The sequence below is a fragment of the Nothobranchius furzeri genome, chromosome 6 (assembly GCF_043380555.1).
Source record: "Nothobranchius furzeri strain GRZ-AD chromosome 6, NfurGRZ-RIMD1, whole genome shotgun sequence".
In the NCBI taxonomy this organism is placed as follows: domain Eukaryota; kingdom Metazoa; phylum Chordata; class Actinopteri; order Cyprinodontiformes; family Nothobranchiidae; genus Nothobranchius; species Nothobranchius furzeri.
In genome coordinates, this window is record NC_091746.1 from 82,457,677 (window position 1) to 82,475,453 (window position 17,777).

Below are 17,777 nucleotides of genomic sequence, written 5' to 3' on the forward strand. Positions count from 1 at the left end.
AAGAAATTCAAATGACAAAATACAAATTACAAAATACAAAATGGAAATTACAAGATAGATGAAACATTCTGGTAAAGGACAAATGTGTGAAACACATTTGGACTGAGTGGATGGATTGAGTGTACCAATGAAAACTGTGGAATGGATTCAAAATAAAAGAGGGCCAAAATCAAACATGTTCTGGAAACGCCAAGCGGAGGAGGTGTGTTTTTAGGTGATTCTTAAAGACTGGCAGAGAAGGGGACAGCCTAACTGAGGGTAGCAACTGGTTCCAGAGTAACGGTGCTAGGACTGAGAAAGCCCGGTCCCCACGGGTACGACACCTAGACCGAGGGACAGCGAGCAGGCCTTGGTCAGAGGAGCGCAGAGCACGTGATGGTGAGTGTCTGTTCAGGAGTGTGGCCAGATAGGGGGACCACCACCCTGGAAGAAATGATAAACAAAGACGAGGATTTTGAATTGTGAGCGATAGCAAATCGGAAGCCAGTGCAGAGAGGCCAGAACCAGACTGATGTGGTCCCGTTTCCTGGTCCCAGTCAGGAACCTGGCAGCGCTGTTCTGCACAACCTGTAGGCGACGCAGTGTTGACTGACACAACCCTGCATAGAGAGAGTTGCAGTAGTCAAGCCGAGAAATAACAAAGTCATGCAGTTCCCGCTCCAGGTGGGCTCTCGACAGCATAGGCTTGATTTTAGCAAGGCGTCTCAGGTGAAAGAAACTGGACCGGATCACAGAATTGATGTGAGCATCAAATTTAAGTCCTACATCAAGTTTCACCCCCAAACTGGTAACAACTGGTTTTGAGTAGGGAGAAAGAGGGCCAAGATCAGCATAACGATCCACATTCCTGCTGTTGGGGTGAAAAACAATGAGCTCTGTCTTTCCCTCATTCAGATGTAGATAGTTGGACATTAGCCAAGACTTCACCTCATTAATACAGGACACAAAGGACTGGATAGAGTGACCTTTCTCCTGACACAATGGAGAGTAAATCTGGCAATCGTCAGCATACAGATGGAATGATATGCCATGTTTACGAAAGATTGACCCCAGAGGTAGCAGATAAATGACAAACAAAAGAGGACCAAGGATCGACCCCTGCGGGACCCCCCAGCGGAGCCCCTCCCAAGAAGAAAAAACATCACCCAGTTTAACACAGAATGTCCTGTTTTGGAGATACGATCTAAACCAGTCCAGAGCTGACCCTTTGATCCCAACCCATCGTTCCAAGCGATCGAGTAGAATCGCGTGGTCAACTGTGTCGAAGGCTGCTGTCACGCAGCTGCTCAGCGCAGCTCGCTGTCAGCGCATATGTGCACAGCGAGCTGAAGTTGTGGAGATTGGCTTGGAGTGCGTCGCAGAACCAGAGCGCATGCGGGAAGATTCCTCCCACTGAAGCGAGTGTTTTCCAAACCCTGTCGCTCAGAGAGACTTGTCACTTAGAAAATGTTCCCTGATTATGAAACTTTGGCTGAATAGTGCTGGTTCCTGTCTCCAATGTGGCGACACATCCATGAGCCTGTCTGAGGAGAAGCCCAGAATCTCACATCGTCTTCAGCTTAGACAGCGAACATGATTACGCACAAGCGTGACGCGTCAACCCGGTCTCACAGTAAGACTGGGTTGGACCTGTTCAGGTTTACACAGACAATCTTTACATAGAATTGACTTACAGACAGTGGCGGAGCTTGATATGTGCAACATGTGCGGCCGAACAGGGCGGCAGTCTGCAGGGGGCGGCATTTAATTTCCTTTCCTTTTTTTTTTTTTTTTCTAAAAAATATATTTTTTTTACCATCAACCAATACATAAACAAAACATAGAAATCGCATGTTCTTAATAATAATAGTGATGATAATAATAATATTTCTGTAATAAAAGCACAACAAAGTGTAACCCATATCAACTACTCCCGGTCACATGACCCACGTCAGCTGATGTGAGGTCCCTCTCCTGATTGGCTCCTTCCACGTCGCGGCAACCATGAAAGCTGCTCCTGCCGTGGCTGTAAGCTTGTTGCTTGTAGAACGGCGTTGGAAAACAAAGCGTTTTTCTCCCCTCAGTTTATTTATACTCTCATTTTACCTCAGCGGTAAGTGTTCTTAACATCTACCAATAACACCCTTTTACTTGTCAGTGACCAGTCGATCGTTTTCGCTATAAAAAATGACCTTGTTCGGCAGAGTTCCCACCGCGAGCAGAACTCCGGTTCAAAAACGCTGTTTTTGAAACACTTTTATTTACTTAAGCACTTTAATGGGCTTAACTTGAAACCAAGAGCAATCGAATGATTATTGTTATGTGTTGCCTTGAATTCGGCTATGCTGTCTGTCAGACCGTTGTTTTCCTTTATTGTTGTTTTTGTATTTGTTTGTAGCAAACGCTACTGGAATGCATATATTGAGCTACGTAGCCAAGATGATTAATAATTGACCTGTTGTACATTCGTGATATGTTTACCGGTAAACTGAATAGAACTTGATGTGCTAATGAACATTTCTCTGGCCTACAGGTCAGGTTTTTTTTTCCCCATGTTGAACTGATCTTCTTCATATTGAAGTGGCGAGCTGGTAGGACCATTCTTTCTTTTTGGAATCGGGAAATTAGCTATTATTTACCCCATGAAAAACGGAGCGGCAGCGGGCCACTGGAGGTGCCCTGCTAGTATGATCCCGTTTAAACTGTAAACTGCCATAAAATAAAAACTATAATAGCTAGAGCGGTCTTTTTTTAGCTGAAAGTTGAGACTCTCGCCTTTCACCACATCTGTACTGTACAAGTCGATGATGCCATCATGTAGTGTTAAGTGTGTCTATTTCAGTAGAACTTTGACAAGTGGTGAGAAGGTGGCCAGGAGCTGGATGTTGTATTCAGTTAGCAAACGTTGTTATATATACACTCCACGCAATTTGAAACAAAGTTGTAGGCATAGGCGTCATTTTAACCAGGGACGCCGGGGACATGTCCCCGGCAAAATTTGTGATTGGCAGCTGTGTCCCCCCCACTTTCAAAAAAGCCTGCTGATGAGGATTTTTGTTTTACCAGCTCAGATCTTATACAGGGGTCGGCAACCTGTTCCCATCAAAGAGCCATTATTACCCGTTTCCCACAGTAAAGAAAACACCCCAGCAGCCGCGGCGTTGTGGGCGGGGCCTACCCTCAGACAGCAGAGAGCTGCTCACAACCAGGTGACAGCAGCCGGTACCGGTCGCTCGCATGGACATCGCACCCGTGGGGGATTCAACACCCACACTTTTCCAGCTGTTTGCTCACCTCCACACCAGTCTGGTTTCTTTACGTCGCACTCACTCTGTTTGCCTCATCTCCTTCTTCACCTCCCGCTTCTGACAGCCGATGTCGGGTTTCCAGGAGAGCAGGAGAGGGAGGGACGGAAGAGCTCGACTGAATTCATCATTTTACATCTTGACATTAGCTGTACAAAGTCTGAGTTTGATAACGTGAAGAACAACAATTTGCAGAGGTTTATAACTGGAGCGGCGCCAGGTTTTCATTTTTGGGTGGGCCACGGTAATTTTGGACGGACCTTAATAAGCAGTGACTTAAGTGAAGCAGGCAGGACGCGCTAGAAAATTTAGTTTAAAAATATGTCATAAATGTTTTCCCCCATCATTTTTATTTCTAAAATATGAAGTAAAAACTCACAATTTAATTTTCATTCATTTGTCATTAATATGTAGTCTACACCCGTGCGTTAAGTGGACCATCTTCCAGTAAAAGCAAAGCATCCGGCCCACCTCTCCAAATGCGTAAAATGTGCATCACAGCCGTTAGGCGCGCCGCGCGCACCGTCAGCTACGTCAGCCCAGAGAAGAGCAGAGCAAATAGAATAGAGGATAATTGTGTCTGGATGTGGATGGAGATTACATTTTACAGCAGCCTGATCATCATTTAAATAAAACCATCACCTGTCTTCTAGTCCATGCTATCAGCATTATTTTAATTGGTGTGTGTGTGTGTGTGTGTGTGTGTGTGTGTGTGTGTGTGTTTTCCACTTCCAACACTGGTGTAACCAACCAGACCAGAGTGTCCAGTAACGTATTAATGTTACAATTAAACAGTTTCACTTCATGTAGGCTAGGAACGTTTCACCTGCCGTGGCCCGACCGCTTCTGCTCCACATAAACTTTGTGCGTAATCAAATGTCTCTACAGGTGCTTTCTGCGCTGCTATTCTGCCTCAGACTGGATGCGTCATGCGTGTCCATATTAGAGACGGGAAAAAGCGCTGTTCAGCCAAAGTTTCATAATTTCATAAATAGAACATTTTTCCTAGCTCATCCATGCGCATCAGTGTGCGTCAGGGTAATTCTTTCAAAACAGCCAGCATCCTTGAGTTTATCCATCAAAATACAGTCAAATGGAAATATCTGTAAGCTGCCATTTAACTGTTTTGCCTTCTTGTGAAGATTGTTGCAAAGAGAAACAATTAAACCTGATTAACCCCAGAGCCACGCGCACTGCACTGTACGTCTGACTGTAAATGAGGGGGAAACGATTTAATCGGATCCTTTTCTTTTCAACATGGTTTAATGTAAAGTTTCATTCAGTACAAACTTTAGTTACACCGATCTAACGAGACAGAGCCTGGATTTGTATTCTGAACAGTTTAAACATGTTTAAAACGGAGACATGCGTGACGCGTCTAAAATTCGCACCTGCTCCGCTATTATGGAAATTAAACTAACAAGATGAATAACATCAAATTATTTTAGGCACAGACAACATCTCCCACACTTTTGAAAAGCTTGCAACGCGCCTGGTCGCTCGTGTACGTCAAAGTTATCTTTCATAAGAAGATAATCAATAAAACGATTTATATAAAGATGATCCAGAAGTTGTAGCCCGTCTCTGCCGACAATATTTTGATATTTTTCACCCTGTTGGTGGTTTTACTGAGCAGGTACCACTTTTGTCATACGTTTCTTTTAAAAACATGTTTAGACTGTTCAGAATACAAATCCAGGCTCTCAGAACCAGAGCGCATGCGGGAAGATTCCTCCCACTGAAGCGAGTGTTTTCCAAACCCTGTCTCTCAGAGAGACTTGTCACTTAGAAAATGTTCCCTGATTATGAAACTTTGGCTGAATAGCGCTTGTTCCTGTCTCCAATGTGGCGACGCATCCAGGAGCCGTCTGAGGAGAATCCCACAATCTGACATCCTCCAGCTCAGGAAGCGCCTATGATTACGCACAAGCGTGACGCGTCAACCCGGTCTCACAGTAAGACCGGGTCGGAACTGTTTAGGTTTACGCAGACAATCTTTACATTTAGAATTAGCATACAGATGTAAAATTAATGCAGTAAAATATAAAGCTTTTTATTTAAATATCAATTCATTATTTTAAGAGCACAGAGAGCCGCATCAGATGGATGGAAGAGCCGCATGCGGCTCCAGAGCCGCCGACCCCTGTGCTAGCCTACTTTATTGTCCCCAGCAATTTTAAAACCCCACTCAAGTGTATGGTTATTGTCCCCAGCAATTCTGAAAACAAACTGACGCCCTTGTGTGTAGGTGTAATGTTTGTTCTTGTGCGTGTGTGTGTGTGTGTGGGGGGGGGTGCGTCACAGGGGGATCTCGCACAGGGCGCCATTTAGGCCAGCTCCGCCTCTGCTTACAGATATAAAATTAATGCAGTAAAATATAAAGCATTTTATTTAAATATCCATTCATTATTTTAAGAGCACAGAGAGCCGCATCAGATGGATGGAAGAGCCGCGGGTTGTGACATGTTTTCTCCAGGACCAGAGAGGACGCAAACTCAATACATCTCTTTTATTGTGAGGTAATAATTTCTCCGAGTTTTGCAGTTGCGGGCGGGAGTAGACATGCATGCTGCAGGTACGGGCGGGAGTGTAACACACACGTTGCAGTTGCAGGCGGTAATTGTCAGAAATTCAGCGGGAGCGGGCAGGAGCGGGATGAAGAAAACAGTCCCGCGCAGGGCTCTACTGCTGCGTTTGTGTTTCAGTTTTTTTTATGAATTCGATTAAAAATAAAGGCGCCCGGCCCGTGTCCGAGGTAATTACACAGTCGTTGGCCCGAAGCCCGGCCCGACGGCCCTCGGGCCGGGCCGGGCCAGGCCGGGCCGAGGGCTTCAGTGCAGGGCTATAATCTGGGGTTGCTGCAGTTGGTCAGGTCTAGGTTCAGCAACAGGATGTACTCCAAGAATGAGGTCAGCTGACTTCCTGAATATTCTGAATGACCAGGTTATTCCATCTTCCCTGATGGGACGGCGATGTTCCAAGCTGACAACGCCAGGATTCATCAGACTCAAACAGTGAAAGAGTGGTTCAGGGAGCATGAAACATCATGTTCACACATGGATTGGCCACCACAGAGTCCAGACCTTAACCCCATTGAGAATCTTTGGGATGTGCTGGAGAAGGTTTGTGCAGCGGTCAGACTCTACCATCATCAATGCAAGATCTTGGTGAAACATTAATGCAACACTGGATGGAGATAGATCTGGTGACACTGCAGAAGCTTATAGAAACAAACTTAGCAAATGTTTGTTGTAATCAAAGCTAAAGGCAGTCCAACAAAATTGGCCAGGCAGTGTGTCCTTATTTATTTTGTATTTATTTATTTTTAATTAGATGTAAACAGACTGATCTGTACAACTCATCATCAGTAAATAATAAACATGTAGAGCTGAGCACTAATCACCTGCTGAGCTGCAGTGGCGTGTCCAGATGTTTTAAAATGGGGTGGCCCACGTGAGGCACAACTTTGTGCATGGGTGGCACCAATGGTTATGTTTTTTTGTTGTTGTTGTTGTTGTTGTTTTACCTCCAAGCCTTTTGTGGACAATGAAAAGCCTCTTTAAAGGTAACTTAGTGTGGTGGCACCTGGGGTGGCCAATCAGATTCCAAGGGTGGCATGTGCTACCCCAGGCCACTCCCTGGACATGCCCCTGCTGAGATGAACGTTTTAAAGTGCATGTCAAGTGTGCCTCAGAGTCTTACCCCACCCACGTATCAATTTTAAAAAATGCAACATTGGTAGGCGTTGCCTGGAGGACCGAGAGGGCGGAGCCGCGGCAGTGACGAAGAGACGGCTAACTAGACGAAGCTAGCTCCCTTCACTCTGAGCAGTCATTAGAAGTGGAGGACGTTTCTCCCCCTCCTTACCCAGACACTCGAGAAGAAAGGGACCAAGTCTATTTGGAGGAGACAAGCGGACATGAGCCTTATTGTTTTGAGCTTGTGAGTTGCCTGAAATTACCGGAACCGACCCAACAGAACCATCTCTGAATGTAAGTAGCCGTTAGCCATAGCATTGGATTAGCTGCAGGGTTTGTCTCCACGGCCCGAGAGCTAGTATTCAGCATGTTTTAGAGGTTTATCTGCATCAACACACCTGGTTTTAATCAGCAACAAACAGCTGATCTGCTTAACAGCTTATCTAACCTGTTAAAGCAGGAAAATCCACTGAAACGTGCTGGATAGCAGCTCTCCAGGAGATCTGGGCTCAAGCTACAGTCTGCTGCATGAAGTTATGAAAATATCCCATGAGAAAATTATTCTGTAATGTGTTCAGCCCACTAAAACTGTCCTGATTTCATTATTTATTTACTGATACTAGCTGCTCTTGGTTGCAGGTGATCCTCTGGTGTCTGCAGCTGGTCTCCTGCTGATGTCGTCGGGATCAGGAGCTTCCAGAAGAATGTGCCTTTCAATGACTCTTTCCCCCTTATTTGTTATATTAATTAAATAAATCTCAATTTATATATTTCCTGTTTTTGTTCATGTCCATAAATACTTAAACATGCTTGAAATTAAAACGAGCTTTTAACAGTGAGGTGCTAGTTTAGTTCATCACAATAGCTAGATAAACATGCGACAATGTGATAATTCAATTAATATAATTCATAAATATCCATTAAAATATAAAAACTGGAATTAAAGTGAGATATTTGGCAGCAGAAAAAACTTGTCAAACACAATATTTATTATAATAATTGTAGGCAGACAGGAGACAGAGCTGATGGAGGTTCTCAGTCATCGAAGGATGGCTGAAGGCTTTCCAGGAACAGGAGATGTGGTGTTGTCTCTTCTCTCTCTATTCTGCTAGATGAGCTGATAGGTTACAGGTGTGTGAGGACATCCTCATGCTGTCACAACCAGATGACAGGAGTTATCAGGTGATCAGCCAGGCTAATGAGATGCAGAAAGAAAACAAATCCAGGACAGTGTACATTAATAATAATAATATGTGGTGTTGCTTACCTTATGTGCTCTTATAGAGTTATTAACGTGTGCCTGCCTCATGGTGTAGAGTCCATATTTTGCTGAGTGTCCTGCAGTAATGCAGGTTATTAGTTAATTTACTTTTGATAGCAAAAACAAAATATTTAATTTAAAAGTTATTTACCAGGTGAATCAGCTCACACGTCACCACCAAGTGTCACAGGGCCAGAATCAGTAGCCTCCTTCATGATGTAATCACATACTTATTTAATTGTTAATATCTTAAAAATTCAGAAATGTTTTAATTTTTTTACCTTGAACAGTTCACTGAGCTTGCACTGTCACTGAGGTGGAAGCTGGAATCAACAGCAGACACCTCACACCTTGGTCTTTTCAGGAGGTGTGGATGCTCTGGGACCTTCTGGAAGATGAATTTCTGTCATGGTCCCTGTGTCACAAGACACTGAGGCTGTGAGCTCTATAAAAACAAAGAAGCAGCACATTTATAAACGTTTAAAAGAGCATAAAATCACTTGTAACAATCTGTAAAACAAATTAAAACTAGAAGGTAATAAAATGTTTACATAGAAGATTATTAAAAATAATTCACCTTTGCTACGGGTAACACCACGTCAGCCTGGACAAGTGCATTCTTGCAGATTACTAAATCAGTCTGACAGTCAGTGTCTTGGGTAGATTTAGCCTGGAAAAAAATAGAAGCACATTGATGTTTATAAAGTCAGATAAAATACAAAAGACACTGTCCCATATAGGCGCTTTATAACATTCCTAGTGTGTGATGTTATTATAACGTAAAAGTCAGTCACATATGATGTGGAGACCCTGAAATGCGACCTCCTGAACAGAATTCCTCACGGAACCGGGTCACGCTGTGCTAGATTTCACGCTGTAATGCTGTCTGTCAACTAGTGCTGCGTCAGTTTAGAGTCACTGTTGCTGAATTACCGACTGACACAAAAACAACCCGAATTTTCTCTGAGCCTGACAGTCATGTGGACCGTTTTGTCGGCCAGGGCTTTGAGATATGTTCCGATTCGCCGCTGATTCCAACCTTACATCCCGTTCCACATTTTGTGAACTTGACAAATCAGCCCGAAGGCAGTGCAGGCTGATATTAGCTAAATGGAGTGAACCACGTCTCTCAAACTTTGCATTTAGGTAGGAAATTGTCTTTAGAAGATGTTAAAACTTTTATTTAGCTTACTCACCTCAGACTGTAGCCCGTCATGGTGGGGGAGCAGAGTCGGTGGGCTGTATCTAAATCGCGGAAGAGCCACGGTGGGCACAGCCTCCCTCTTGGAACGGAGACGTGCAGAATCGCGGGTAAAATGCTGGTTGCAAACTACAGCACCAGGCGGGAGCTGAATCTTTTCCAGACACGCAACCACTGGCGCCTAATTTCTAAGTCCAGCGGAAAGGAGTGCAACCCGACAGAGCTCCGCAACCATACTACACTACACCATCTCACCATGCTAACACGATATGGAGCACTAAACCCGAACTACTTTCCTAATTACACTAACAGCCAAACAGTAACTAAACTACAATATCCAACAGCCAAGCTAACACTAAATAAGTATGTATAACACTAAAAGCTATGCTAAAGACTAGGATATGCTAATGCTATATGCTAATGCTGAACTACGGCTAGCCTCCTACACTCTCATGCAAATCCAACTCCCAACTCGCCACAAGGCGTGGCCGAGACTCCCGATGCTTTTATAACGTTGACACAGAGCTGCTACGTAGTACTCTACTGGTTTACGTAGTATCTTACTCTTTAGCCATTGGCTAAAATTTATTCAAAATGACTCAAATTCTATGTTTTAAGCTGAAGGTGGAGCTATACTGTGGTATTTAGGCAGAATTTTTAATTTTTTAAGAAAATGCACCAAAATGCTAAAATAATGAATACACACATTTAAAACACTATTAGACACTCATTTATACAGTTCATCAGCAAAAAAAAGTTAATTTAGACGTTACTTGCTCTTTAATGTAACGGCTGACAAACAGAATAAATGTTTTCTGTTGGAGGGAGGCCTTGATACACATGTTGTTGACTTTCAGGAGAGTTTTCTCTCTGACAGCTGATTCTTGTGTGAGCTGAATCTTCTGGATTTTCACAAATCTGATTAAAAAGAGAAACAAACAAATATGAGTTTTGTTTTCTACAATCAGAACATAACGGAGTTAAAGACAACAGGACTGATGTTTTTCTTCAGTAGGAGACAGAATGAGCATCATGGCTGAACATGTTCAGTGAACTAGAAGAGCCGGTGGGTACTACACTTTGATTTAACTTGGAAATAAAAATATACAAACACACAGTAAACAAAAGGGAAGGAAAGCTCATTTACTCACATCATTAATCCTCGTCTTCTCCTCAAGACCAACACTGTCCATTACATCACCGACTCCACCAACTGAAACAGAAGATTAAATTACTGCTTCTCTTGTGTGTGTGTGTGTGTGTGTGTGTGTGTGTGTGTGTGTGTGTGTGTGTGTGTGTGTCAAACTTACCTTGCAATTTCGTAGAATATTTTTTGAAAATCATCAAAACAACTAAAGTTATAATCAGCAGCAGAACTACAGCAGGCAGAATGTAAAATAAAGTCATGACTGCAAAGACAAAAACAGAGAAGTTAGTGTGTGTTTTTCACACCAACATGAATATTTTACCCCATCATGACAACACACCTCATTTGGTATCTTTGTGGTTTAACGGCTGTTTATTATTAGCAGCAAAAGTCAAACTACAAACACTCAATGTCTCCACTGCTACAGATACATGAAACGGATCTACTTTAATCAGGTCTGGTATTAAAGCTTTTAAACATGTACTCACATGGTGATGATGATGGTGGTGGTGGTGGTGGTGGTGATGTAACGTGTCCAGTCATGGTGCTCAGGCTCACGGTGCTGCTTTCATGTGGAGAAACTATCAATAAATGAGTGAATGGATGTTTTTATTTGTTTTGTTTCACAGAATAATAAAAAAAAGAGCGTTCAGCTATAAACTGACTTCACAGATTTTTAAACTTCTGGTGTTTTGATCATTATATATTTTTGTTGACATTGATCAGTTACAGTAGAAAACTGTTTTATATCCAGTTAATAAACAAACTTTGATTTCATTTGTAACAATTTTAGGTCATTAAACCTGCTTTTATTGTTTTGTTTTCCTGATCTTACCGACTTCCAGCTGAATCCTGGTGTAGTCTGTAAAGCTCCGCTGTGAGTCTGGACCACAGTAGTATCTCCCAGCATCTCCTGCTTCCAGTTCTGTGATGGTCACAGAGAAACAGCTGGAGGAAAGCTGGTGCAGCCTGAACTTTGTTGGATTTGCCATCATGTCTGTGCAGTTGTTGAGTTGGTCTCCTTTACAGAAGAACTTCTCTTTATCTCTGAGCTGTGGTGGATGAGAACACTGAAAGGTTACTGGACGTCCCACGATGCCTCTGATGATGGAGGACTTCACTCTGCAGAACTCTGTTGGAAAGAAGAAGGTTGGAACAAAATAGAAGAACTTTGTAAATTTTAGAAAACTTTGACCCTTTTGCAGAAGTTTTAATGCATATAAAGACATCTGACCTTTGACCTCCAGTTCAACAGCAGAGAAATCATCCAGTCCTGAGTCACTTTGGACTCCACACAGATACGACCCAAAATCCTCCAGCGTCAGATTGTAAATGGTGATCGTGAATGTTCTTGACTTCCTGTCATCAGTGAATCTGAATCGTTTGGTCTGCCTGTCAGAGGTGATTAGAGCCCGCTGCAGACAGGTGGAGGGCTGCTTCCCTCTGCAGACGTACTTCAGGACGTTTTTCTTCTTGGACTCATACGGACACCTGATGGAGACTGAACCGCCCTCATCACCTTGGATTTGAGTCACTTTATCACAGCAGCTGTCTGTTAACGAGATAAACATCTGTGTCAACCAGAGCATCTTTAGATATGAAACAGGTTTTATTTAATCTCACTTCTAATAAAAAACTGTGGTGTTGGCCTAAAATAGATTTGAAGTCAATAAGTTTTCTGATTCCTACAAATGATAGAATTCCTGAAATTTCTGTTTGTTAATTAAAAAGGAATTATTAAAAAAAAAGTGACACCATTTAGATTAAAAACGGTTTTACGCCAGTATCGTTAATCCCTGGTTTAGATTTGTTATTATTAATTTCTTCTATGAACAATAGAAAATCTTCTTTCTTTACCTTTTATTACCTTCAGCTTGACTTCAGTGTAGCTATCAGGTCCTTCCTTTGAGACTCCACACCAGTATGTCCCAGTGTCATCAAGCTTAAGATCAGAGATGGTCACTGTGAAGATTCTCTTGTTCTCATCATCAGAGATGGAGTATCTATTCTTTCTTTGTTGTTTTGCTGTTATTAGAACATCTTTGTAACCACAGTCTTCCTTACAGAAGTACTTTTCAGTGGATGTAAACCACCACGAATATGAGCAGGAAATCTTCACATCTCTGCCTTCATATCCAAACACCTGGATCACAGATGCCGTTTGGGGCAGACGACTAAAAGCTGCTGAAGAGAGAAAAAAAACACAAATTAAAAGGTTTTAAAAACTTGTTTGAAAACCTGAACTTCTGCAGGACTTATTTTTTAAGGAAGATGTTTATTTCTAAAAGACAAAAAGGATGTGATCAGTTTTTTCTTAACTGGTGCAACGTTCACTGAGACGTTCAACAACAAAAAAATCCTGTTTTAGTGATAAACTAATAGGTGATTAAAGTAATCAGTCAAACAAAAATCAACTGAGATTAAAACTCACTGCACAGGAGGATCAGCAGGTTCTGGAATCTCCACATCTTCATGATCTTCAGCCGTGAAACAGAAATTATTACCAACAACTGTGTGAAACACGATGAGGAAGCGGCAGTGTGTATGTCTCTGAACTCTGAGTGGGCGAGTCTCCTGCTTCACGAGCACCAACAGCAACTCATCCTTCTGCTCATTAAAACTAAAAAGTCTTTAGCACCCCTTGGTGAAACGTGTGTATCAGTCTTCAAAAAAGCCAGATTAATAAATAACAAAACTGTAAAATAAAGTTAAAGTCCTGTTAGTCATCATTACAAAGTGGTAAGTTGGCCCATCCCTGTGGGTATGGCTGCAGTAGGGAACTATTTGGTGGTTTAACCCCAATCCAGGGGTAGGAATTGGGTCCCATTTTTACAGCCTTTGGTATGAGCCGACCAAATTTGATCTCCCAGTCCCAGTGTTGACACTCTACCACTAGGCCACTGAGAAGGTCATTAATAGTCAGAATAATCAAAATGTTCAATAATAAAAGTAGAGGAAGTCACTGTGAACTTAAATTTTAACCCCCCCAAATTTTATATTTATTTATTTATTTTATTGCTGAAACATTTTATTTACATACCCTGACTTATCTCCAGTTTCACTTCAGTATAGATGTCATTTACGGGCGTGGCCACTCCACACCAGTATTTACCAGCATCAGTAAAACGAGAAGCTGAGATGGTCGCTGTGAAGATCCTTGATTTTCTGTCATCATAGATGGAGTGTTTGGTTTTGTTTGTTTGTGATGTGTTAATGAGAACATCATCGTTGTCAGTACAATGGTTTCTGCACAGGTACTTTTCATGATCCTCATAACTGTTGTGATAGGGGTAGGAGATGTGAACATCACTGCCCTCATATCCAACAGCAGCAGCAGCAGCACAGGTCACACAGCTCAGAGCAGCTGGAGAGACACATAATAATAATAATAAAAAACTAGAAGTTAAAATTCCAGTAACACGGGTTTCATTATATTATTTTTGTGTTCTTAATGTGCAACAATATCTTCAAAATTGACAAAAGTCTGAGTAACTGCACAGGAGGAAGAGAAGGTTGTGAAGAGCCTGCGTCTCAGCTTCCTGTCTTGAGACATAAAAATATCACCAAGAAGTGAGACCATACTCATCTAACCAGTTTGATGACTGAATGAGAACAATATGGGTTAAATGCTTTTTGCTTTCTGCAAATTATACAGATATTAATGTATTTTAATCATTTGTTTGAACCATTCTATGTTGTATGTACGTTTGTTTGCGTCATTTGGACCCAATGCTGATCGTTGCGGGACACCACATGTCATGTCCAAGCATGATGACCTTAATTCTTCCTGTTTTTGATCTGTAGTGTTCATGATGTCTTCCTCTTTTCTGAATCCATATTGATTTAAAAAAGAAAAATGTATGCTCTACTGTACTGTTTTCTCAGATTTTGGAAAATTTTAAATGTCAAGAAACGTTTTTGTAATATGTGCAAACACGTTGGATGTAGCCCACAGACTTAACAGGAAACGGCAAGTAAAAAAAACACATCTGACAGAAGCTGCTGTGAAGTTAAAGCTGTGTGACCATCAGTCCGTCGCTGTCATAGGCGTCATTTTAACCGGGGACGCCGGGGACATGTCCCCGGCAAAATTTGTGATTGGCAGCTGTGTCCCCCCCCACTTTCCAAAAAGCCTGCTGATGAGGATTTTTGTTTTACCAGCTCAGATCTCATACCAGGGGTCGGCAACCTGTTCCCATCAAAGAGCCATTATTACCCGTTTCCCACGGTAATTTTGGACGGACCTTAATAGCAGTGATTTAAGTGAAGCAGGCAGGTCGCGCTAGAAAATTTAGTTTAAAAAGATGTCATAAATGTTTCCCCCCGTCATTTTTATTTATAAAATATGAAGTAAAAAATCACAATTTAATTTTCATTCATTTGTCATTAATATGTAGTCTACAACCGTGCGTTAAGTGGACCATCTTCCAGTAAAAGCAAAGCATCCAGCCCATCTCTCCAAATGCGTAAAATGTGCATCACAGCCGCTAGTTAGGCGCGCCACGCTCACCGTCAGCTACGTCAGCCCAGACAAGAGCAGAGAAAATAAAGAATAGAGGATAATTGTGTCTGGATGTGGATGGAGATTACATTTTACAGCAGCCTGATCATCATTTAAATACGTAAACCATCACCTGTCTTCTAGTCCACGCTATCAGCATTATTTTAATTGGTGTGTTTGTGTGTGTGTGTGTGTGTGTGTGTGTGTGTGTGTGTGTGTGTGTTTTCCACTTCAAACACTGGTCTAACCAACCAGACCAGCGTGTCCAGTAACATATTAATGTTACAATTAAACAGTTTCACTTCATGTAGGCTAGGAACGTTTCACCTGCCGTGGCCCGACCGCTTCTGCTCCACATAAACTTTGTGCATGATCAAATGTCTCTACAGGTGCTTTCAGAGCTGAAGAGGCTGTTCTGCCTCAGACTGGATGCGTCATGCGTCTCCATATTAGAGACGGGAACAAGCGCTGTTCAGCCAAAGTTTCATAATTTCATAAAAAGAACATTTTTCCAAGTGACACATCCCTCAGAGAGACCGGGTTTCCAGACCGCTTCAGTGGGAGGAAATCTTATCGCATGCGTCGTGGTTCTGCACTGCGCTGCGAACCCCTCTGCAGATCTTCCGCCCACTGTCCACCGTGGGCGCTCCGAGCCGCGCTGAACACAGTGTCCAGTATAAAGCTCTGATGTTCTGATGGGAATCATTTCTTGATGGATTTAGTTACATCCGCGATGTGCGATGTGCGTAACGATTAAAGCAGCTCATCTGTGTGTGCATCAGTGCGCGTCGGGGTAATTCTTTCAAAAGAACCAACATCCTTGAGTTTATCCGTCAAAATAAACTGTCAAATGTAAATAAATGTAACCTGCCATTCAACTGTTTTGCCTTCCTGTGAAGATTGTTGCAAAGAGAAACAATTAAACTTGATTAACCCCAGAGCCACGCGTATAAGCTGTACTTCGTGAGGGGGAAACGATTTAATCGGATCCTTTTCTTTTTGTTGTTGTTTGTTTATGTGCTTAGCAGACGCTTTTACCCAAAGCGACTTACAATTTTTTTTTTAACCTATAGGGCATGTTGTGATCTGTGGGGGAAAACGGAGTACCCGGAGAAAACCCACGCATGCATGGGGAGAACACGCAACTCCACGCAGAAAGGCGAGTTTTGAACCTGCGACATTCGTGCTGCGAGGCAACAGTGCTAACCACTGCGCCACCATGCAGCCCATCACAGATTGTTTAACATGGTTTAATGTAGTTTCATTCAGTAGTTGCACCAATCTAACGAGACAGAGCCTGGATTTGTATTCTGAACAGTTTAAACTGGGGAAGGTCAGAAAAGGATCCGATCAATTTGTTTTCCCCTCATTTACAGTGACGGAGATAACGGCGCAGTACGCCTGGCTCTGGTGTTAATCAAGTTTAATTTTATCTCTTTGCAACAATTTTCACAAGAAAACAGAACAGTTAAACGCAGGGCTTGTGTTGACCAGATAGTTCCCGTTTTGGCCATTTGACCGTTTATTTTGACGGAGAAAGAATAGAAAGAATTACCCCGACGCATGCAGACGAACTGACACTTTATTCCACTTAAATCGCAGATGTAGCTAAATCACTCAAGAAAAGATTCCCATCTGAACATCTGAGCTGGACATTGCTCAGCGCAGCTCGCTGTCAGCATAAGGTCCACGGCGAGCTGAAGATGTGGAGAGGGGCTTGGAGCGCGTCACAGAACCAGAGCGCCTGCGGGAAGATTCCTCCGACTGAAGCGAGACTTGTCACTTAGAAAATGTTCCCTGATTATGAAACTTTGGCTGAATAGTGCTTGTTCCTGTCTCCAATGTGGCAACACATCCAGGAGCCATCTGAGGAGAAGCCCAGAATCTCACATCCTCTTCAGCTCAGGAAGCGCCGATATGATTACGCACAAGCGTGACGCGTCACCCGGTCTCACAGTCATACCGGGTTGGACCTGTTCAGGTTTACACAGACAATCTTTACATTTAGAATTGGCATACAGATGTAAAATTAATGCAGTAAAATATAAAGCATTTTATTTAAATATCCATTCATTATTTTACAAGCACAGAGAGCCGCATCAGATGGACGGAAGAGCCGCATGCGGCTCCAGAGCCGCGGATTGCCGACCCCTGTGCTAGCCTACTTTATTGTCCCCAGCAATTTTTAAACCCCACTCAAGTGTATGGTTATTGTCCCCAGCAATTCTGAAAACAAACTGACGCCCTTGGTCGCTGTAAAGAAACATAAAAACTAAACATACTGTTTAACTGAGTTAGTTTATCTAAATTATGTTTTAAATCACTCTGGTATGAGGTTGGCAACAAAGCCTCTGCATGGAAATTAGAAACATTATGGGTTTAGACCACCAGTTTCCTCTTTCTGACAGTCATAAACAAGGTTCTCCACAAGTTCAGATTCAGTTAATAAACAAGTGGAGCTCTCAACCCCTCCAGTTCCTCCTCTGCAGTGAGTTTGTGGCTTTTTAAAAACAAGTTATCTGTTTAGATCGAAGGGTCTTTGACTTAGAGATGCTCTTCTGATTACTTTAATAAACACAGCTATTTTTGGAGGTAAAACATCATCATTGCAAAGTGAACGGTCAGTGGTAGAGTCACGTTGTTGTTAGCCAGTCAGAGGCAAGATATCTGAATATCAGGAAATGA

The 17,777-nt window shown here is 42.6% G+C and overlaps 1 protein-coding gene across 1 annotated transcript; it reads right to left on the bottom strand.

Annotated features, from left to right (window-relative positions):
* Positions 1–8,249: 8,249 nt before the first annotated feature.
* On the bottom strand, positions 8,250–13,340 carry LOC107373928 (polymeric immunoglobulin receptor). The gene is made up of 12 exons (XM_015942073.3): positions 13,023–13,340; positions 12,449–12,775; positions 11,826–12,143; positions 11,427–11,723; positions 11,080–11,172; positions 10,755–10,853; positions 10,596–10,657; positions 9,440–10,362; positions 8,821–8,913; positions 8,525–8,688; positions 8,395–8,452; positions 8,250–8,320 (listed from the first exon to the last, which is right to left on the bottom strand). Exons 1-8 carry the CDS (start codon positions 13,063–13,065, stop codon positions 10,225–10,227), a joined length of 1,377 nt encoding a protein of 458 aa, XP_015797559.3. The 5' UTR covers positions 13,066–13,340; the 3' UTR covers positions 8,250–8,320; positions 8,395–8,452; positions 8,525–8,688; positions 8,821–8,913; positions 9,440–10,224.
* Between the last annotated feature and the right edge of the window lie 4,437 nt (positions 13,341–17,777).

What these genes read in the sequence shown, in the direction of transcription:
- LOC107373928 (XM_015942073.3), bottom strand. Translation starts at nt 13,065, where the DNA reads ATGAAGATGTGGAGATTCCAGAACCTGCTGATCCTCCTGTGCA. An exon ending in TGTTGAACTGGAGGTCAAAG is followed by an intron (nt 11,724 to 11,825) that starts GTCAGATGTCTT and finishes TCTTTCCAACAG; the next exon opens with AGTTCTGCAGAGTGAAGTCC. An exon ending in CAGGATTCAGCTGGAAGTCG is followed by an intron (nt 11,173 to 11,426) that starts GTAAGATCAGGA and finishes ATTTATTGATAG; the next exon opens with TTTCTCCACATGAAAGCAGC.